This window comes from Cryptosporidium sp. chipmunk genotype I (genome assembly GCF_004936735.1).
Source record: "Cryptosporidium sp. chipmunk genotype I strain 37763 chromosome Unknown contig_26, whole genome shotgun sequence".
In the NCBI taxonomy this organism is placed as follows: Eukaryota; Apicomplexa; class Conoidasida; order Eucoccidiorida; family Cryptosporidiidae; genus Cryptosporidium; species Cryptosporidium sp. chipmunk genotype I.
Genome location: NW_027125588.1, coordinates 295,798 through 318,069, shown reverse-complemented (window position 1 = coordinate 318,069; position 22,272 = coordinate 295,798). Strand labels below are relative to the sequence as shown.

At 31.8% G+C, this 22,272-nt stretch overlaps 11 protein-coding genes across 11 annotated transcripts; 4 read left to right on the top strand and 7 right to left on the bottom strand.

The window, feature by feature from the left end:
• Window positions 1–60: 60 nt before the first annotated feature.
• On the top strand, window positions 61–1,590 carry ELE39_002379 (endonuclease exonuclease phosphatase family; the record flags this gene model as incomplete). Its single annotated transcript, XM_067345229.1, has 1 exon — window positions 61–1,590. One exon carries the CDS (start codon window positions 61–63, stop codon window positions 1,588–1,590), a length of 1,530 nt encoding a protein of 509 aa, XP_067201997.1.
• Window positions 1,591–1,623: 33 nt separating this feature from the next.
• Window positions 1,624–2,919, bottom strand: ELE39_002378 (multi-pass transmembrane; the record flags this gene model as incomplete). Its single annotated transcript, XM_067345228.1, has 1 exon — window positions 1,624–2,919. One exon carries the CDS (start codon window positions 2,917–2,919, stop codon window positions 1,624–1,626), a length of 1,296 nt encoding a protein of 431 aa, XP_067201996.1.
• A 119-nt stretch (window positions 2,920–3,038) lies between these two features.
• On the bottom strand, window positions 3,039–5,123 carry ELE39_002376 (putative membrane-associated with 12 transmembrane domains; the record flags this gene model as incomplete). The annotated part of the gene is made up of 1 exon (XM_067345226.1): window positions 3,039–5,123. One exon carries the CDS (start codon window positions 5,121–5,123, stop codon window positions 3,039–3,041), a length of 2,085 nt encoding a protein of 694 aa, XP_067201994.1.
• An 81-nt stretch (window positions 5,124–5,204) lies between these two features.
• ELE39_002375 (Hca4p helicase DBP4 (helicase CA4) EIF4A-1-family RNA SFII helicase) lies at window positions 5,205–7,523 on the bottom strand (the record flags this gene model as incomplete). The annotated part of the gene is made up of 1 exon (XM_067345225.1): window positions 5,205–7,523. One exon carries the CDS (start codon window positions 7,521–7,523, stop codon window positions 5,205–5,207), a length of 2,319 nt encoding a protein of 772 aa, XP_067201993.1.
• Window positions 7,524–7,965: 442 nt separating this feature from the next.
• Window positions 7,966–9,159, top strand: ELE39_002374 (myb proto-oncogene; the record flags this gene model as incomplete). The annotated part of the gene is made up of 1 exon (XM_067345224.1): window positions 7,966–9,159. One exon carries the CDS (start codon window positions 7,966–7,968, stop codon window positions 9,157–9,159), a length of 1,194 nt encoding a protein of 397 aa, XP_067201992.1.
• Window positions 9,160–9,253: 94 nt separating this feature from the next.
• ELE39_002373 (protein with N-terminal apicomplexan-specific globular domain plus PHD domain) lies at window positions 9,254–13,684 on the bottom strand (the record flags this gene model as incomplete). The annotated part of the gene is made up of 1 exon (XM_067345223.1): window positions 9,254–13,684. One exon carries the CDS (start codon window positions 13,682–13,684, stop codon window positions 9,254–9,256), a length of 4,431 nt encoding a protein of 1,476 aa, XP_067201991.1.
• Window positions 13,685–13,985: 301 nt separating this feature from the next.
• On the bottom strand, window positions 13,986–15,470 carry ELE39_002372 (diphthamide synthesis; the record flags this gene model as incomplete). The annotated part of the gene is made up of 1 exon (XM_067345222.1): window positions 13,986–15,470. One exon carries the CDS (start codon window positions 15,468–15,470, stop codon window positions 13,986–13,988), a length of 1,485 nt encoding a protein of 494 aa, XP_067201990.1.
• A 345-nt stretch (window positions 15,471–15,815) lies between these two features.
• On the bottom strand, window positions 15,816–16,847 carry ELE39_002371 (membrane-associated with 6 transmembrane domains; the record flags this gene model as incomplete). The annotated part of the gene is made up of 1 exon (XM_067345221.1): window positions 15,816–16,847. One exon carries the CDS (start codon window positions 16,845–16,847, stop codon window positions 15,816–15,818), a length of 1,032 nt encoding a protein of 343 aa, XP_067201989.1.
• Window positions 16,848–17,820: 973 nt separating this feature from the next.
• Window positions 17,821–18,684, top strand: ELE39_002370 (multi-pass transmembrane; the record flags this gene model as incomplete). The annotated part of the gene is made up of 1 exon (XM_067345220.1): window positions 17,821–18,684. One exon carries the CDS (start codon window positions 17,821–17,823, stop codon window positions 18,682–18,684), a length of 864 nt encoding a protein of 287 aa, XP_067201988.1.
• Window positions 18,685–18,923: 239 nt separating this feature from the next.
• On the top strand, window positions 18,924–20,786 carry ELE39_002369 (F-box domain; the record flags this gene model as incomplete). Its single annotated transcript, XM_067345219.1, has 1 exon — window positions 18,924–20,786. One exon carries the CDS (start codon window positions 18,924–18,926, stop codon window positions 20,784–20,786), a length of 1,863 nt encoding a protein of 620 aa, XP_067201987.1.
• A 28-nt stretch (window positions 20,787–20,814) lies between these two features.
• On the bottom strand, window positions 20,815–22,027 carry ELE39_002368 (TBC domain containing; the record flags this gene model as incomplete). Its single annotated transcript, XM_067345218.1, has 2 exons — window positions 20,815–20,821; window positions 20,877–22,027. 2 exons carry the CDS (start codon window positions 22,025–22,027, stop codon window positions 20,815–20,817), a joined length of 1,158 nt encoding a protein of 385 aa, XP_067201986.1.
• Window positions 22,028–22,272: the final 245 nt, after the last annotated feature.

Genomic DNA, 22,272 nt, shown 5'->3' with positions numbered 1-22,272 from the left:
CGGCTCGTACGTATTAAACCCCAACAACAATTTTTCCGCTATTTTTAATATTTCTTCGTAATGTGGGTGGGCGAAGATGAACTTCCCGATCGAATAAGCTTTCTTACATTTAATGCAGGGCTACTTGAATATCGTATATGTGGGGTAAAGTTGTATCAAAATCCTCCATATACTTCTCACAGGTTACTACAAATACCATCAGCATTGAGGGGAATAAATGCTGATATAATTGCGCTGCAAGAAGTATTCGATGAAAAACACTCTGACTACATTATTGAGTCTTTACAGCCAGTTTATCCATATTTTGCTCGTGATTCGAAACAAAGTCAGAATCAAAAGTCAATAAGGAGGTGGCAACCAATATCTGTTATACATAACCAGTTGGCACTGCACAACGGATTGTTGGTGCTTAGTAAATATCCCATATTAAACACAAGATTCACATGCTTCAGTGATGTAACATTGATTGAGGAATGGTTCGTAAGCAAGGGAATGTTAGAGGTAACAATTCAATTACCAGGTATGGATAAATCCCCTATAACCTTATTTAACATTCATATGGCAAGTGGGGCGGTTAATCCTGAATCAGAAACAATTGAAACACTCAGAAACAAGGAAATTGAACAACTTTTGGGGGCATGTGATCATGCAATCCGCAGAGGGGAGGTTCCTGTAATAATAGGAGATTTGAATGCAGCTCCAAACTGTTGTGGAAGTAATTATCACTATTTTACTGATAGGGGATGGAGAGATTGCTTTGAATGCTTCAAAAATGAAAATAGAGATAGCACATCCGCCTCTTCGAATATAAGTTCTCAAATAAACTTAAAATCTAGACAAAGTGACTTCGATTATAAAGGGAAGCAAACATATATTGATATGGATGACCTTTACGACGATTTAAGCTGTTATTCAAAAGAAAATTTTGCTCATAGAGAACAAATCGAAGAGGAAGAACGTGCAACACCCTCGAGCAACGATTCTTTTTCAACCAGGATTGACATTGACACCACCCCAATGATTAACATGAATATTGGTGCGTCAAACATAAATAAAGGAAATGATGATGTTGCAGTAGTAAACAAACTTGTCTCATCATTTGCGGTTGCAAAGGCTGCAGTTGAGGCAGCCAAAAGAGGTTTTTCATCATGCTCCCCAGAGTCCACAAGTATAGAGGTTGTGTCAACCACAAAATCTTCAAATTGCTCAAACAACATAAATGAATTTCAGGAGAACTATCCAATTAAACAATACTTTCCAGGTAATAAAGAGTATTGTAGTGGCAAGTTGTTTCCATCCGATTTTACATGGGACCCGAATAATCCTCTTAATGTTATCGGTCCACACAGCAATTGCCATGGCCAAAGATGTGACCATATATTTCTTCCGCCAACCCACCTATCCAAAAAACTCGCTCAGTACGAGCCCTACAAATCTAGCGTTATTCTAAGAGAACCTAGAGTTCTGGTTGATGGTTGGTGTTTCGGTTGTGTTGGATCAACTGTGCTAGTTACTCTCAGCGACCATTACGGGGTTTACGTAGAACTTAAAAGGAAGTTTGAAAATAATTACAGAAATTCGCAATATTAATTATAACAAGTTATAGCTTAACAATCTAACTACTTAATACCTTTTTATCGATACCCCAGTAGTCACTGTTGTAATGATAATCGTAAATATAGTAGCAATAAAAACGTAGTTAATGTCCTTACTATTCCCGACAGGGATGTTAATTATTATCTCTTTCTGTGAGCTCCCTATCTTTACATTCCGGTTTGGTGCGATTTCGAACCTCAATTTTGGAATTAAGCAATAGTTAGCGCCTGGCTCCTTCAAATAGATAACAATTGAAGGAAATCCTATTACAGCCGTTTTGAAGTTGCAACCATTACATGCTGATTGATACCTTGCATGAATTGGTACGCTAGATGACTTTCCAATGCTTAACAACAAAACACCATCCGACTCTTCACTAGGCCTTTCAATATGAACAGAGTGAAGAGGAAGTGAAATGCCGTCAGCATTTCTTTCATTCATTTGATAAATTTCATCAATATCCACAAATATTTCTCGATTAAATGAGTCAAGTAGTATTGGTGTATTTTTAAAATTAATTATTTCTGTCTCAAGATTCCAATGAAAACCAGATCCATTCAACTTTCTCACAACTTCTAGATCCCCGTACTTGCAATGTTCTTTTGAGCTGCTTTCATCGATGCTCAATGATGTAACTCTTGTCTTCCACTTATTTTTGGTATGTCCCCTAACAGATAATCTAAGCAAACTTATTGTCGTAGAACTAATTGAATTTAATTCAAACAAACCTAAAAGTAATTCTTTTAAGATTTGATTTTCTATCTCTAATTGAGGAAAGTGAATATAGGCTAACTCTTCACCTTCTAAGGAAAAAAATTCTGGATGATTTGGCGTAAATGGATTAGATTTACTTAGAATATCCAAATAAATCTCTTTATTAAGTTTATTCAATTCATAACTTATCTCCTCTTTAGAATATAGCTTAGTGAATTTATTTACAACTGAAGTATCAAATCCTAAATTAATATTTGGAATAGACAAAAAATGCTCTTTAATCTTTTCATTTATGTTGCATTTCGAGGTTTTTTTTTTAGAGAAAAAAACGAATAATCCATCAGGTAATGATGGTGTGATTAATGGCCCAAAACTAATTGAAGAAAAAACCACAGAATACCAATTAATACATTCGTTAAACTTCTCATTAACTTTGCTATAAAACGTATTTGTATAAACATCGAACGTTTCAGTGGTAACCTTGTATCTTCTCGAACCAAAATCTTCTAATTCAGTAAAAGAACCTGAATAAGCGTCCAATTCTGAAAACAAGGCAGTAAAAAATAGCAGAAGCTCAATGTAATATTGAAAAAAATTTGTTATTTTCATTTTCAGAAAACTAAATCCTATAATCCGCGAACTTTTTAATTGTGGGCGGAATTTGAAAGTTTCGTTATTAGATGATAAACTAAAAGTTCAAAATAATCTAGAAAATTGTAATCATTACATTACTTGCAGTTATTCACATTTTTAGTACCCATATTAGAGTTCAAGTATTTATTAGACAGCTTTTTCTTTATATCCTCTCCGCAGTCCTTTAACACAAAAATAGTGTGCTGAATGTATAAAATATAGGGTAATACATATCTGCAAAATAATATTCTTCTCACACGATCCAACGGTATTGTGTGAAGGAATATTATTGAAGCCGCAGGGATAGAGATTGAAATTATACAAGGAATATATTTCTCAATACTTCCAGAAATAACCACCGTAAAAATAAAAGAAAATAGACCCCAAATTAAATATACAATGATAGTTGAAGAAACTCTTAGATTTAGATATGTTCCTGCAATCAATAAGCTTGAAGAAATGGTTAAAAATCTTAATGAAATATTTCCCATTAAAATGCAGTCTATAATATTACAAAAAATTGTCCAAGATCCAATAATAATACTCAGCCATTGAATACAGGAATGAATAGAATCAGAAAACTTAGGATATAGTATAATTTTTCTTGAAAAAGCGTTGATTATTCTTTCCTTAATAGAATCTCCCTTTCCAAAATTTTCTTGATCGTTTCTACCCTTTTCTCTTTTTTTCCTAAGAATTATTTTATTTACCTTACAAAGGATATATATCATTCCAATTAAAATCAAAGAAACAATAACTTGAATTCCCTCTCTAAAAACAAAAAAAATAATTTTCCTTTTGTTTGAAGTTTGTATCAAACACACATATGGCGAATATATGCATATTAGTTGTTTAGACTTATTAGAAAATAACAATAACCATTCCGCTGAAGACATTAATGGAACAATTATACAAGATAATAATATGTAATGGAGAGAATGTTCTATTGTGTTACAAGAGTAAAATTGTAACCATTGAGTATACATACCTTCAATTTCCTGATCAAGAAAAACTTGAGAAACAGCTCTTGTTGAAATTGGAAGAGTGGAATCAGGGAACTCTGCAAATCTTATAGTTAATATAAAGCTTTCACATTTGTACATAAAATTTCTAAATAATTTCTTTGTTCTTTGTCTATATTTATCAATAAATGTCATTGATGGGGAAAAACGTTCAAAAACGTCATTTTTTTTTTTAACCAACAACCGATTATATAATCCCTGTAAAGTTGAAGAATGAGGAATTGCCTCAAAGTCATCAATAGATTGTATTGGAGTGTTCATTAAAGTTGAAGGTCCTAATGAAGAAGACTCATTTGAATTATCTGCAAAAGACAATGCCCTAGATATATTTGTGGAATGTATTGAAGATGGATTTATTAATGACATTGAAGACGAATAATTATCAGAGACAACTCTAAGTAATTCTGTATTGTTGGAGTTATCTAAGTCCTCTGACTGTTTTGATAGTTGCCTCAATGAAATCCCGAGACTTTTTGAAAGTTTTATCAACTCACTTTCACTTTCAATAATAACTTTAATATCATATAGTGATTTTATTTTATTAACTGTAATATCCCTAATAATAGAACAATTTGTGTAAATATTGCTTAAAACTATCAAACCAACTGAAAGTCTTGTAAATAATAAAGTGAAGCTCAACGCTTGAAGAATATTTCTTTCATATAAATTTATGTCGATTGTCGATAGCATTTTGAAGTTTGCCCAAGATAAAGAACCTAGTCCAATGATTGCATTAATAAAAATAAAAATAGGATGAAAACCAGTAAACCAAAATAAAAAGAAATACGACAAGATATCCAGCATTCTGAAGTAGAATATATCAATGCTAAAAATTGGAATAACACAAATATTCATAAGTAATACTAGCCATAGCAAAAGTAATGAAAGGTCTCCTTCTCGCAAACGATGTGAAACCAAGTAACATCCTATTGTAAAAATGAGCCTTAATGCATTTGCAATAACCATAGCATTACTTCCATCATATCCACTTAAAATAAAATATAATAATGATATTGCTGATAAAAAAAGAAAAATTTCGTAGGTCTCTCTAATAAATGCATGAATAACTATATGCCGTGTTTTATTAACCTTTCTTATATTAAAAATTGAATCAATACCTGAATTTAACCTTAAATTATTACCAAATCCATATTGCATTTTACAAAGTATTTTTCATTGAATATTATTCAAAACGTTGTTTATTAGTTTAAATATTTATAACTAAAATTATGTTTTGCGCTAATTTGAAATCTGTATTCCTAATTTTTCTAAAGCCGCTGTAGTTAAATTTTGTAAATTATCTTCATCGTGAATTCTACTTTTGTCCTCTTCTCCGCTTTCAATTAATTCGATATCATTAACATCATTTGATTTCTCCTTTCTACATTGTCGTGAAACCCTCCTCTTTTTAACATGCATCTCATGCACTCTTTCTCTATCTCTCTCTTTATCACTTTCAGTTTGACACTTCAAACGGCTTTTAACTTGCTCAATATATTTCCTTTGACAATCAATATCTGAGCTTTCACGTACATTATCTTCACTAAATGCACCCGGTTCTTCATCATCACTGAAAAATATGTGCTGCTTATTAAAATCAAAATTTCCATGCCCTCTTATTTTTCCAGAACAATCAGATCTAAATCTCAATTTATCAATAACAGTTCTCTCATTGACCGGAGTAACCAAAAAATTTTCCTGGTTTATTGTAGACTCACTATTTGAATAGAGAATTATGTCATCCGACAAATTGTCAATTGATTCGCCCTTATTTTTATGTAATATATTCAATCTATTAGAATTTATGTCTTTATTTTCAACAGCATTTTTCAATAACTTTTTTTGCTTCATTTTCTCTTTAAATTTTTGGAGCTTAGAAGAATGTTTTGAAATTAATCTTTCTTCATTTTCTTTAATGTTAATTTTAATTTTAGGAGGAATTGCTAAACCTAAAGATAATGCAAATGCAGAAAAATCCAATTGCTTCAGTTCTTCGCGCTTGTCGTTCGGAGTTAAAATAAAAAGGCTTTTAATATATGCAGAAAATGCTCTTTCTGCCATTTCTCTTATATTTTTGTCTGAAGCACATATGCTCTGCAGTGAAGAATGGATTGTATATCTCATCTCATACTCTTTAGGAGTAACTTTTTTTAGTGTATCTATTCCTTTTCCACACAGATTTTTTAAAAAATAATTTTCGTTATCCATAACAAATAATAATGATTTACCTTTAGAAACATATCTCGCTGTTCTACCAATTCTGTGAATATAAGTATCCACATTTTCAGGAATGTCTAATTGAATAACCCAATCAATTTTAGGGAAATCCAATCCTCTAGATGCGATATCAGTACAGAATAAAACTGCACCATCGTAAGAAAACTTTAAATTTCTTCCGATATTTTTCACCTTGAGCTTTTCATTCAACTTCACCAAATTCTCATGCGTATAAAAGTTGTGAACCACGTCAAGTCTTTTTTGTAGTGATTGTTTTCCATGTAGCTCTAATACTTTAGATCCTATTTTTAACTTCGTGAAGACTGTAGATAAAAATCTGACTTGCTTACAGCAGGAAACAAAAACAATGATTTTTTTATTGCTATGAGTACGCAAAAAGTTGAATAAAGTATCAATTTTTTCATGAATGGCAACTTTAATATATAGTTGTTGAAGATTTTTAGGCAGTGTCGCTATACTATCGAGTGAAAAGCATTCTAGCTGATCAGTTCGAAACAAATTTTCAATTTTTGTTATAGTGAGCTCTGATGAATAAACGGTAGCAGAAAAAACCATGGTTTGTCTTCCTGTAGATGAGGACGGAATTCCATCCAAAATTATTTTTATGTCGTTCAAAAATCCCATATCAAGCATTCTATCCACTTCATCAATTACTAAAATCTTCAAATTGTTTGCCTCCCAAAGTGGTGACTCATCCATGTGTTGAATGAGTCTTCCAGGCGTTGCAACAAGAATATTTAACATATTAATTCTAGATGATTCCGACTTTATATCTTTCCCACCAACAATACATCCAGCGGATAAACTGGAGTGAAATTTACCAATTTCTTTAATTACATCAAATACTTGGCTAGCAAGCTCTCTGGTAGGAGTCAATATCAGAGATAAGAGGCCATCAATAGAGCAATGGTTATCCCTATATATATTTTCTAAGATTGGTATTACAAACGCTAGAGTTTTTCCACTACCAGTTCTTGCCTGACCAATTATATCTCTTCCTTGTAATGAATGAGGTAGTGTGTTTCTTTGAATTAATGTCATCTGATAGTAACCTTCCGCCTTCAAGCCTTCCAGAGTTCTTCTACTTATTGGAAGATCAGAGAATAGGTCTGGACTCATGATATCCTCAGTTTTGATTCTTTTAATGGGAAACTCAGCATTTTTGCTATTAATAATGTTATTATTTAAGAGATTAGGATTATTCCATGATTTCCCTCTAGATGGAAGTTCTATAATAACTCTATTCTTAAGAATTTTAGTTTCCTGTTCATCATTGTATCTAGTATTTGCCTTGTTCTTCTTTTTATTTAGTTCTCTCATCTTGAGAAAATGTCACGATTTGCAATCCAAATATTCTGCGGCAACATAGTTGCCGCCATAATTATATTGAAAAAATGGCAAATTTATCAGGTATAAAATACATGGTGGCAGATCAAAAAAAAAGCAAGTTTAAGGCGGTAGGTTTCTATTTTTTTTACAAAATGTTGCTGTTTCTTTACAAAAAAATGGAAACTACTCCCACATTTACCGCCAATGTACATAATTTAATTTATTCTCCAGACATTAAGTTAAATAGCGCAATTATGTTCAGTAGTATTTATAACTTAAGAGACACTCAAAGATGTATTGTCGTTGCAACGATATCAACTTACTTTGTAATGATGGTAGCATGTACCCCACAAATAGATATTATAGCAAAGTATAAATTCTTTTTTCGTTAATATATATCGTTTTAATGGTATTTCTCATGATAAAAAGATAAATGCCCCAAGAGCCTTGGAATGCAGAAGAGGATGAGCTGCTGTATCAGTTAGTTCAACGGCTTGGGCCATCAAGCTGGTCCGAAACGGCTAGATTACTTAATTCAACACTTAACGTTAATAGATTAGCGAAGCAATGCAGAGAGAGATGGATATCTCATGTCGACCCAAGAATCAGGAGGGGTGATTGGTCGCTTTCTGAAGATAGATTTATTTTAAACCAGCAAAATCTTTGGGGAAACAGATGGGCAGATATTGCAAGACATCTTCCTGGAAGAACTACACATGCAGTGAAAAACAGATACCATCAACTACAAAGATTGCTCAACCAAGGAAAAACCAAGCTTGAAACTATTCTTAATGCACCATTAATTCACGTCGTACCTCACTTCCTACAACAAACTAATTGTTTTAAAGATACTTTTGGAAAAGAAGCTGAAGCCGGCAATAAACTTAGAGTTAAAAAAACTATTATCAAGAAGAGACGAGAATCTATTAACAATTACAGATGCTTAAATGAAAAGGAATCAATAGATCAATTTAAAAATAAGCCAATCTATCCTGAGAATGAAGTATCGTCCACCCAAAATGAATTAGAAGTCAATAAGTATGGCTCGATATCAAACAAAAAACCAGTTGAGAATTGTAATAGTTTTGATAACTTTGAACAAATACTAGAAAACAACATTAAAAATGATTCCAAATTTTATAAGCAGGGAATTCAAACGACCGAAGGTGTTTGTAAGGGAGCGCCTTCAAATTCCGAAGTAGAGTTTTCTCCTAGAAACTTCAGGCGTACATATCTTGAGTTCCAGCAATCCCCACCAGGAGTCCTCCTTGCAAGTGATGTTGGGATTTACCCTGTTACTCCCACATTTACAGAAAATTGCAATCCTTATAAAACACATAACGCTATTGAACCTTCTACATGCGAAACAAATCAGGACAATGAATATATTTCAAAATCAGAGTTCTTGACACCATCGTCAGAATTGAGTGAATGTTTGCCTAGCAAGTGCATTCAATCAATTTGCACATTTAATGAAGAGCCAAGTATTTACAATGAAATGGATTATAGAGATCCCAATTGGTATGTATGGAGTGAAAATTCTAACGGATGGGACAGCAACCCGATAAATAGACTTGATACAGGCAGTATTGCCGATCCATTTTTGCATTCATTCCCTGAGATCTAGTAATTTCGACAAAGGGAACTAATTCGTTCAAAAAAAAAAATTCAAAAATAAGTTGCAATTTTTTGTATTTACTAGCTAATATAACCTTATTTTATTAAGGCTTAATTTCTAAAGGTCTTTTTTTCGGAATAATAGGAATTTCATTGCTGTTTTTATAGTCGTTTATATGAGCCGCTAATTTATCTACTGCGCTTTCAAATGCCTCTTTCACAGAATTAAATTTAGTGGGAGTAAACGATGTTGCAGTCCAACAACCATCACTTGATCTTCTATATCTTACTTTGAACCTTGCAGAACGGTAGCACCAAGTTATTCCATGCGGAAAAGGTCTTAACTCATCAGCTTTTTTACTATATTCAATTATTCTAGCCCTGCTCAACGGATCTGATGGCGCAGGCAATGCCCTTACAATTGCTTTACATTTTTTATTATTTTTTGCTCGAATAGAATGTTGGCTCTCATCAGAATTAAGTAGCTCACCGAAAGAATTTTCTTTTGAGTGCTCACTAATAAGCTTTTTAGGATCAGTTTTTGATTCGCAACTATTAATTAAGTTTTCTTCAGATGAAATGCTTATATCCATAGCTTCTTTATCTTGGTACAAACAAGCTTGAGAGCTTGGTCCGTTTTTGATGGCTTTTATTTCATTTGAGTTTTTTTGTTTCGTATCAACTGATTTATTCACAGAAAAATTTTCCTTTTTTTCCTCAGAAAAGTTCTCGTGTTTATTTACTAAGTACTTTTTAGAAATTTGTTTTTTTAATTGGATAGGATTGATATTATTCTTTACTCTTGAGTTATATTTCCTAATCTTTCTATTGTAAAACTCTTTATCAACATTTACATTCCCAATTGCCAAATTGTACGCTGATGAATAACAGTTTATAATGTTAAATTCAAATCTGTCAAGTTGAAATGACCTTTTTTCATTATCAGGCAGAGTCACTACAAAAGAAAATGTAGAATCACACCAATCTAGATTATCAGGAAATGGCCTTAATGAGTTAATTTCATTATTAAAATCATTGATGGAATATACAGTTCTGTCTGGATTATTTAAATTATATCTAGCCAAAAAATCTTCGATAGTGTTCCCCCACTCATTAAAAATAAATTTATCTAGTGGGTTAGATATTTCATTGGTAATTTTTTTAAGTTTTCTACTTGTACTGAACATTTTAATCACTTTATTATTTGTTTGAGAAACAGAAACAAATTTACATGCTTTTAAATATAATGACTCCACTGTTGCATTTTCATCAAATGGAATTGTATTGAAAAATTTCGAAATTTTCTGTCCCAATTCATTCAAATAAACAACCTTCCATGAGTGCGTATCATTAATCCATTTAATTCCATTTGGATATGGTTGAAGTGCTTGAGCAATTAAATTGGCCTTCTGTAGCCAATTTTCTTTTACAAGTGTTGCATTAAAATTGGAGCTTAAAGAGTCACCCAAATCTCTGTGTGAATTCTGTTCATTATTAATATAATCATACCTATCGATTTCTTTAATTGCAATATCATCACTACTACTTTGTAAACTTGTTTCTTTAATATAAATTTCGCTCAAACGATTCTGAGTCCAAGTAAGAATTTCGATCGCTGAAAATCTTATAGTAAATAATATTTCTGAGCGACTTTTCTCATTTGGCTGAGTTAATTCATCGTTATAAACACCAAAGTCATTATTCATGGTTATAGGTATGGTTTTGATTAAAACAATATTACCCATGTTAATCTTAGAAGTAATATTAAATGTGGTTGTTTTATGACTAGTTCGAGAAATATTTACACTAATAAAATATTTAATCAAATTTGATTCGATATTTAATGATCCACAAATATTATTCCATTCAGGTTGATCAATATATTCATATTTTGGGGTTTTTCTAATTAATATTGCATTTTCACTAGCTTTATTTATTTTACATTCTTGAATAATTAATTTGTGAATCAACATAACCTTTTCAAAAATTGAGTCATTATTCAAATTCTCACAAGTTACAGTCAATAAGCTGTCATTCTTTATTTTGTTTGTATTAAATTCAAATTTTTCATATTTATAAAAGTCTTCAGATACCACAAATGCTGCAGACCTTTGTGAATCGATATAAGGTTCAAGCTTTTCAGACTCTTGTTTAGTACTTTCTACGGGGCTATCAGTAATTAATAAATCTTCTATATTTGTTCGATTATTCTTAACGTCATTAGTTAATAATGAAATAAAATCATTATATTCTAAATCTTCGCGATCCCCATCAAAGTATTCTACATGAAATATTCTTTCTTTTGGATAGTACCGTGATACAACTCCTTGATAAAGCCTACCGGAAAACTCTTTATTCAATATTGTACTCCCAATTTTAATACACAAGACTGGAATCATGCCATTTCCCTCGCTTATTGTTCTAAAATACTCATCCTGAATTTTTCTTAATTTCTCAAGTTTATATAACAGTTCCACTCTATGTTTTTCTGACTGGTAAAGCGACTGCCTAAGAGAACAAATTACTCTTCTACTCCTTTCAATGATATATCTAGAGCTGGAAAGCTTCTTTAGGTGAGGCTTTATAATATTTTCCGTGTGGCTTTGCGAGGATGCAAAATACTTTCGTTTACCATGATCATCAGCTATCAAAGATAAATAAAGACAACTATTGTCTATTAGCTGGCTACTATCAGAATTATAAGTATACTGAACCGAATTAAAAAATTCGTCATAGTCCGGAGCAATGTGAAGCCTGTGTATTCTGCATATTGTTGCAATACCAACCGTTTGATTTGAAACAATTGATGACGAGTAACATAAATAACAAGGTTTGAGCTTTGTAAGACCTTCAAGGCCACCATACTCATTAAAATACCTTAAATTATAATTTGAATGTTCTGGAGGTCTGAATAAAATGTTTTTTGGGTTTTCTGTATTAACTTCATCTGTTGACCTAAGAATAACGCTTCCCATTGCATCAACTACACCCGGAATTAAATCCTCTGTAGAATTATAAATATTTTGAATAGAATCTATTAGGTCAGGAGTCAAATTAGGAATTCTATAAGCCAGCGATGGAAGAATTCTTAAAGTTAATGAAAGGCATTGAAAACAGAACCAATTTTTTGAGCTAGTTTTAAGATCTTTTAACTCTGGGCGATTTACACAGTACCAGTGGTAGGCCCTATTACATCCATTGCAAAGCAAGTAATCAAGTTTTGATTTTAAAAATGAATCAGCGCTTTCACCAATAGGTCTATAATGACTTTTCACTGTGGGCAAGGATATCGAGCTTTGACAAACTTCACAAATTTCATATAAATTTATCAGCCCGTTAATTTCACAATTGGACAGAGAGTTCTTTAGTTCAGCTCTATCAAACGATAAATTCTTATCTAGATCGGAAAAATCCATGTTCCCTTGGTTACTGCTACTATTAAATTTTAGTCTCAATAAAATTAACTCGTTTTTAATATTGCTTTCAGAAATACGACGAATCCTAGAAAACCAGTTTTCACCGAAGTCTGCTGCAAGCTCGTCACCCAACTTGATTCCAACTCCAGGAATTGATGTTAAAATAATATGTGGCCAGCCATCAACATAAACGGAGTGCCATTGAACATTTATTCTGAAGTTAAAATTATTGTTAAATACGCACTCGTAATGGTTAAGAAATGCCATTTCATTGCAAGCCTTATCTGCTGACAATATATATTCATTCTCATTTGGAAGTAAAAGTCTAGCTCCAATTTTTTTGATTTTACCATCGGTACAAAGTAATTCATTTCGGCCTTGAGTGAACGGTTTTGAGAAAAAAGAAGATTTGTTTGGGGAATATGAATTTTCATTTGCTTCAATATATTCAAACCCGTCAGGAGAATAAGTTGGTTGATCATTCAATTTATTTGTGATACTTGTTGAAAAATCATCCAATAATTGATAATTACCTGTCATAACTGCACCTGTGAATTTAAATGCTGAACTTTTAAATGTAAGTTGGAATGAATATGACTCGTCACTAATTTCCTCCTCTCCAACGTACTTCACATCGCCAGTATATTCACCTAATACTACAGGAATGTCGTGTACTTCAGATAAATCTTTTTCACGCCACACAAGGCTATAGCAGGTTTTATCATTTGGAGTCGCTAATCTGACTGGATGAGAATGGTCAGAAATTTTTACAATTCCAATATTTCCGGAAACAGATCCTTGATTAATACATTTTAAAATAGACTGATAGAGTTCGCCTTGCAACTTTGGGTCAATAAAGCCATTTTTTAATCCTAAAGTAGTACAATAAATATGCGGTAAATAACTATTTTTCCAATCAAAACTTGAAAGCAAACTGTTTAAATTATTTCCGTTTTGATCCGAATTTGAAAAATTTATCAGTTCATCAACAGAATGAAAATCTCTGCACCTCCTGTTAATTTCGCTCTTTAATTGCTTTGCATGGGCATCAAGTATTTGAGTACAAGTGTAACTAATCCCTCTTTCTATTAGAATTTGATTTATAGTAACTTCTTCCATATTACCATATTTATCGCTTTGTTTTTTTTATTGCCCACAGATAAAAATATGATTCTAACGGTACTTTATTAGATAGAACTATTATTTACCATAAAATTTTTTTTGCTCTAGTGTTAATCAAATTACTTAAATGAAGCGACAAGACGAAGTACCAACTTTGTGCTACATAATTTATGATCAACGATATTTGTCAGATGCAAAGTTTTATTTTTAAAAAATGATTTATAATTGCCTATTATATTACAATTGGCTTTATTATATAAATAAGGCTCTATTTTGTTGAAGTTTTAACTAAATAAATTTACTTATTTTCGTATTGCAAGTTGATTTTTCGTTTAGTTAAGCTCTTGAATTTGTTCTGCCTAATATTGTACTTTATCTCATCAATCTGCCCTTTAGATGCCCCAAAACTACCATTTCTTGATTCTTTCGAATAATAATTACACCAAATATTGCCATTTGATGCCCAATAATTCATTGGGTAAGTCTGGAGGTATGTGAATTCGGAGTGTGGCAAATCTAAATTATTTTCCATATCACTAAAAAATTGGAAGTTATTATTAGAAAGATTTCCAAATAATACAAATGCCTCATATGAGTTTAAAATTGGTTTTGAATAATAAGCACCCCAGTCAGTAGACAACCTGGGGCATGCAAGCTGTATTGAATAATCTATCCCCTCTAAAACATTATTATTTATACATTCGGCAGACAAATCCGATGCAAAAATAGGGCATACAACGATTTTTGTTTTATTATTTGTGTCCATGTTATATTTGTTAATAAGTTTTTCTAGTCTTTCAACTATTGCAAAACTGCCTTGACGACCTAATGTACTGAAAAACATTCCAATCACTACGGAACCGTTAATCAGATTACTCCCTCCTGTTTGATTTATTTTAAATGAATTGATTATTGAACTTTTTCTCATTTCATGTAAAAGCTGATAATTGTAAGTTTCCCGAGTAATTTTCTTTGAAAAAGGTTCATATAAATAAAACTTTTTACTTGGATTTTGTATCATAGCACTTTCGAGATGAAATCTACCATCTGAAAGAAAAATGCAATTTTCCACATCACTATCAATAACTGCGCTAGTACATCCAAGGGTTTCACCCCATGCCAATGGGTCACAAACAGGTATTTTTACAGGGTTTAAAAAATAATCATTCAAACACTTTAGTGAACCAACAATTGTGCTATGGTATTGAATAGTCGATAATAGTGCAATCTTGTCTTCTTTTTTAAAATTATGTTTGATAGTTTGAATAAAATGGTCTGATAATAAATTTATTTCAACAAATATGTAAAGAATATTTGCAATATTGGTTTCTTTAGACATAGCCAATTCTTCAAATGGAATTAAACATGAATGAGCATAATGTACGAGTAAAGACTGATTTGATAATTTTGAATGTGAAGATTCAATCATACTCATTAATTGATCTTCTATACAGCATCCTCCGTATGTTATATCCCCTAAAATCACTACATTCGCTTGAGCAAAATGTTGTAGAATAAGAGAAATAGATTGAGAAAAAACTAGTAACCCTTCTGGCATTTGTAAATATACGGTAAAGTTTCTGCTATTACCTGAAATAGATTTTAATTCATTAATTTTTTGGATTGTTTTAATTATCTCAAAATCATAATGAGCAGGTAGTCCAACTCTAATTGCTTCTTTTAACGATTCAAAATTTTCTATAGCAGAGTATCCCAAGTCAAATCTTTTATAATTAGTATCACTATTCGGTGAAATACTATAATTTTCTATTATCGAGTTCATTTTCGAGTGAAGATGCCTCTACAATGTATTAATTTACTATAAACAAATGAGCGGGAAAGTCGTATAGCTTTAGCATGTAGAGACTCAAATTTAGATTAATAGCGAAATAAAAAAATTTATCTCATATCCTATTATTAAGAATGATTAAAACTAGAAGATTCAATATGGAGCCGAACTATAGTTTCATATTAAAGTTGCTGGACCGGTGGTTTCCTTAACAGTTTGTGTCTAATTTCTTTATAGAGTTAGTGTTACTAAAGGAATGAATTTCAATATTGTCCTATTAAAATAAATTAAGGTATGTAACATGCTAATAAGTAATTAATTATGTATCAAAATCTCCATTTATTGTTGCATTTCAACCCCATATGGATTTGGAACATTAGGGACTCCAGATGCACCTGCATAAAGTTGATAAGTAAAATTTGGCTGATAATTGTTAACTGTCTGATTCTTTTCAATACTCATATCATCCAGCGGAGTTTCCTTTGGTAAAACGTCTGCATTGATGTCTCTTGAAAACAGCAAAGGTGAGTTTGATTCTAGAAGTGGTTCAAATTGGAATGCCCAAATGCAAGTAACGATAAGAGCGGCTGCGAAGAAAAGAATGAAGAAGCTACCAAAACCAGTGAAAAGCATCAATAGTTCAGAGAGTCCAGCCAATGTAAATAAAGTTAACATCCAATAAGCATAGTGTTCGCCAACTCCAACATCTGCATATGACTCCACATAAAAGAAGCTAATACCGTACATTATTAAGCTAACTGCTTCACAAACAATTCCAAAATTGTACAAACACCAGTCACCCTTAGTTTGACTAAATTTCCCATACCATTTCTGATTGAAATAGCTGTATGTAAATGAAAACTGTGTAACTCTAAGTGCAACGACGATAATTTGAATAATATTTGCTGTGTTTAGTAATCTCGAGCCTGCTCTGAATCCCAAAGGAGCCTTTGAGTTATCTGCAATAAATTCTTGGAATCCTGCCATGAACAAGACCCCAACAAAATATACACATAACATCGAAACAACTCCTGCATAATAGCTCAAATCTTCAGCTAAAGTACCACCATTACCATATAAGTCAAATGTAAATAACCCCTTATTACCAAATACGTTATATAGGACAATTAATACAAGTAAGCTTGTGCATTGCAATAATGCCCCTGTCCTGAGAGTAATACAAGAGAAATTCGATATAAGTGGGGTAATCTCTTCACCTCTTTCATTTAATACTTCATCATCCATTATCCCGTCGTTCATTACCTGCATGCCATTAGTTGCAGACATATTAAATTGGTTAGTAGAGGACTTGCTTGGGCCTCTGCTTTGATAGAGCATAGGCTCCTCCCCGGAATATGGTTGAGAATACATTTTTTTTATTCTTACCACTTAGCCTTATGAGTATTCGTTTACGGCTCTCGAAAATCAAGATTAGTTCTCGAAAAAAAATTTGCGCTAAGCCAATAGAATCTAACTTGCCTCCTGTGCGTTTAATATTTAGTTCTTAAGAATAATCTTTTGCAATAGTTCAGTGTGTATGTGTTTAACGTTTTTGTATCCAAGCTACATTATGTAGACAAATTAATACATATAGTATGTCTATTAGTAACTCTAATAAATCAATTAATAGTTGGTGTAATGCCTAGCTCCGATTTGCTGTTTCTGTATTAATATACATACTAATAATTACGTATGCATGCCACACAAATCCGCCACGTCGTATTGTCCTTATTGTAAGTATTTTTTAACACTTAGCGGCAATAGGTGCATGGTGTCTTGTCGTACAAAAGTTCTAGAAATAAAATTATAAGATTAATGTAATATTAAACGTATTTTCTAAAAAGTGAAATATTACGCCGCTAGATTAATCACAAAGAGAAAATCTCTGGAATTTAACTGCCTTATTCTAGTTGTGTGCATGGATCTGTATTCGATAATTATTTAACTAAATTTTCTTACCCTACCAATATAGATATAGTAGCTCACTATCTAATGAAAATAACTTAGAGATTGCCTTACGAACTATAGTTGTTATAATCATACAATATTTCAGAGAGAATTATTCTCACAATTGACGTTTTGTCTACCTAACAAGAGAAAAAAGTGATCCGCATCCTCAAATATGGGGAACTTTCTTGTGGAAAGGTGTACTCACGCATGGAGAACTGTACGTGCAAAAGAAAGAGTTAATTACGGAGACATGCTTGGGTTATGCAAAAAAAAATCATAAACATTACATGTATTACTAGTGCCTTTATTAATTTAAACGGCTTTTAAAGGACAATACCGTTTAATTTTGAATTTTAAGAGCTCTGATCAGATTAGTTGAATCTAAATCAAGATAATGTTTTTTACGTATGTCGTTCGACCAGGAGATGCTCCCGAAGGAAGAGGGCCCTCACAACCATTATTTTTCGAAAACCTCCTAGTAAACAACCTTAAACTAGGATTTGGGTCAATGCTTTTGGGTTTTATTGGCCTGGCTATCTGCTCTCTATTTAGTGGATTTGGATTGCACATAACAAAGTTTTTAAGCCCATTCAATGAGGCAACTAATTCAACTGGAACAGCATTGTTCTTTATGATTTTCATGATTTTTGGTGTATTATGCCTAAATATGTCGACAATTCTTATGGATGACGATGGTAGCATCAGCCAAACACGTGGGTTTAGGTCAGGATGTAAAGCATTTGGCCAAGGTTCTCTCGTTGTTTTGTTGGGATTGATACTTATTGTAGTTACACTATACTCAAATGTGAGCTACTATGAAGGCAATGCTCTATCTGGGTTGGATCTCAACCACGTAATTAAATGTATGTATAATGCAGGTCTGGCCATAACGAGTGTTGGACTAACAATACTTGGCTTCGCCGCATTCCTCGTTGAAGTTTACTCAAGCGATGGGACTAGAGAGATACTAGGATTTGCAAGTGTATTATTGTGTAAAGTTTCCGGTATTTTTATGTTTTTAACTATCATTTTCCCAGAATGCAAAACTATTGGTTCTCTTTCTACGTTAGCAACAATTATTGCGCTCACTCACGTAACACTTTGGGCTGGAATTTTTGAAAGTATCGCTCTGAAGTCTAGAATCAAAATGACCCAATCAGCAGTTAGGAATGAATACTATAAAAGTAGAAATGCTCTTGCATACTTTGGCCCGCCGGTCATGGCTGAAGGAAATTATACCCAGCAGCCAACTATGTGATTTAAAGGCTCTATCAAACTAGTAACTTGAATAGAAATTAGTTAATTTTCGTTGAAAAAATCGTGATCATATTTACAAAAGCACTAATATATAAATAATCTACCGGCCGAAAAGGTTTTATTTCGCCGGGTAAGTCTTGAAATGCTTTCGAAGCTATTAGCTAATTTGTTTTCGTTTGATTTTGCCTGAAAAAAAAAACTTTAAATATCGATAATTAAAAATGTGTATCGGGAATTGAAATGTTGAATAAGTCGGAGTGGTCGTTTTTCGCCTCAAATGTCGAGGTTCGTATTTCTGGAAAAAGAATCACAAAGAATTTAGGTGGTAATGGGGCAGGAATTTATTATAAATTATGTGGTAATGACATCGAAGTTTGTATTCATGGACTTAATCGTGGATTTAATTATTCAATTAAAAGGGACGTTCTATCAATTTTTTGGAAGTTCTATTTAGATGGGAAATTCACAATTGTTATTAAGAAAAATATCATTTTTTTTTTTTCAAATGCAATATCTAACTCTATTTATTGCTTTGTTGAAAATGTTTCAAGTATTTCCCCTCAATCTTTATCTCCAAATTTCAACCCTAACAACTATTTAATCTGCAAATCATCGTTAATTTCTGAAAAAAAATTTCTTGATTGTAATGCTGAAATCCCAACTAACAAAAAACAAAAAACAGCAAAATTGGAACAAATCAATCATCAAAAGATAAGAAAATATGTTCCAGAAAGTGGATTTGAAAATGAAAAGCGGAAAATTTCTTGCAGAAATAACCTGAATAGTCGTCCAATCATTTCAGGTAACTGTATTAGTAACCTACCAGAAGATTTAATATTTTATGTACTTTCTATGCTTGTTACTCCAATTACTCACGAACTAAATGAAAAACCCTGCGTTAATTATAATTCATTTTATAAAGATGACTTGATTAAATCAACCTATTTACCGTTCGTAAATAGCAGACTATTCAAATTTTTCCAAACGAATGTCTGGGAAATTTCAATTAATCATAGATTACACAAGAAATCAAACATAATCAATTTTAAGAATTTAGGAAGTTTGATAGTATCAAATAAATATATCAAGGACTCTGATATTAAGGAATTTGCTTCTTCAAAGCATCTCCCAAGATCCATAAATAAATTGACTATAAATGGAAATAATAATATAACAGACTCTACGCTATCGCTTTTCCTTCTAAGATTAAAAAATTTGGAATCCTTAGAAATTATTGACTGCAATAATATTACTGGAAATTCTTTATTTCGATTAATTGGAATGAAGTCTTCAATTAAGTTTTTAAAGCTAGGTTCAAGGATAAAACAAAACTTTTCAATCAATGACGACTCATTGAAAGATTTATTTGATTTGAACTGCCAAGGAAAATCCATTGAAACTGGTATAAATAACTCTACTAAGCCTAGCATTGTGCATTTAGAACTGCAAAATTGTGTTGGTATCACTAAGATCCCCCCAAACATTAAAGAATGCTGTTACAATATTGAATATTTAGACTTGAGAGGATGTAAAAATATTTTTAATATTGAATTTGAATCTCTTTTTCGCTACTTAAATAATCTTAAAGTTCTGGTATTATCTAACACAAATATAAGTGATCAAGTACTTAATATCATTTTCGAAAATTGTTCTGGGATAGAAATATTGGATATTTCTTATTGTGCTAACATCTCCGAAGGAATATTTGATAAGATACCAAGTAAATTAAAACTAATATCTGGTCTCAAATTATCTTATTGTTTAAATTTTAAGGCTAATGCACTAATACAAATTTTAACTGGTTGCAAATTTTTGGAAATGATCGACTTAACAGGATGTTTTAATATAGAGTGCAATCTAATTAATTATCGAAATATGACTTTCACCTCAAAATTAAGGAAGATAGGGGTTTTCAGGCTCTCTTTGGACTCAAAAAGGCTGAATGATTGGATATTAAGTAATATAGAAAAAGGGTCAAATCATAAAGAAACAAATTCTGAAATATGTTATGATAGAGAGCTTCTTATATCAGAATTCACTTTTAAATACGAAAAAAAAAGAGATAAATACCTAGGAAGAAGCAAACCAATTTGGATAAATTAATCAAATTTACCAAATTGATTTTCTTTTCTTAACCTCTGCACGTGATTTCTGCAAATGTTATATTTCATTGCTTTCCTAATTAATTTAGACGGATCAGTAGTGTTTTTTGCAATATTTTTCAAAATGCTCATACATTCTTCCATATTTACAGACGAAAGTATTTTCTTTCTATTTATATCCAATAATGCAATAGAAATATTGAATAAAACATCATTACCAAAACAAAAAATAAGATCCAATATCTCCATAATTGATCTCAAAGGCAAAGATGTAACGAAAAAGCAGAGGAACCACTCCAATGCAAACCATTGAAAGTCTATTCCTATATTTTCTAATTTCTGTGAAACTTCGGGAATAAATTGTCTGCACAAACTTTCCAAAATTACAATGTCGCGTATTACTCCATCCATCCCTTCTCCATAATATGTCTCTAAATCTCCCCAGCCACACAACATAAACTCCTTGTTTCTATTACTGCTAGCCAGTTGTACTAGAGACCAAAACGCTGCCTCTTCCTTCATATTAACTAATAGAATTGCGACAATAAAATTCATGCTTTGGCAGTAGCCTATTGCTTTATCATACGATGCAAATGCGTATAAAACTCGACTTAATGCATCAAACTTATTAAAACTGCTATAAATAGAGTAATATTTTGAGTTTGGGAAAGTTCTGTGCAAATCTAAGATTATTTGATTTTCAACATTTTTATCAATATTTGCATTTAACCCATTCGAATATACATTCAAGTTATTTCTCAGCATTCGATCGCTTCCTAACAAATAACACCAAACTTGACCTCGAATTTCAGATGGAATTCCGCTAATACATAACTTCATTAATCTCTTTCGAGTAAAATTTTTGTAGTTTGCCCAATTACAAAGCTTATCTCCAGTCCTAAAAATAATATTGGAAAATAAATTATTATATTTTTCAATCAAGGATTTATTAAAGTTTTTATACCCCATTTTAGTTAGTTTACATTCTAATTCCCATCCCATTCCGACTATTTTTCTTGAATTAATCGTATTTTCAAGTGAATCATTTACATCCCAAAAGTCGAATGGCAAAATTTCAACATAGCAGTGAGATTTCCAACCAATATTCTCTAATATAACCGATTTATCACAATCGTCTGGATTATCCTCCGCAAATCCAATCTCTTTGTTCTCTAAAGCTTTGAACTCATTTTTCTCAATATCTTCGAGACTAAACTCAAAAATAGGAAGATCAATATCCATTACTTTGCCAGAGAAAGTAGCGTATCAACAATAATTTATACATAATCACTATTTAGATTAATCATCTCCAAATTTATCTAGGATAATTGATGAATATTATACTAAACTGGAAACCTAACGTACGAAATATTGGAGGGTGCGGGTTGATGAGCTCAACTAGTATTTAAAATCCAACGCTAAAAAAAATACAGAAAAAATCGAACTAAGCGAGCTTTAAACATCCAAAAAAAATTTTTAAAATTAAT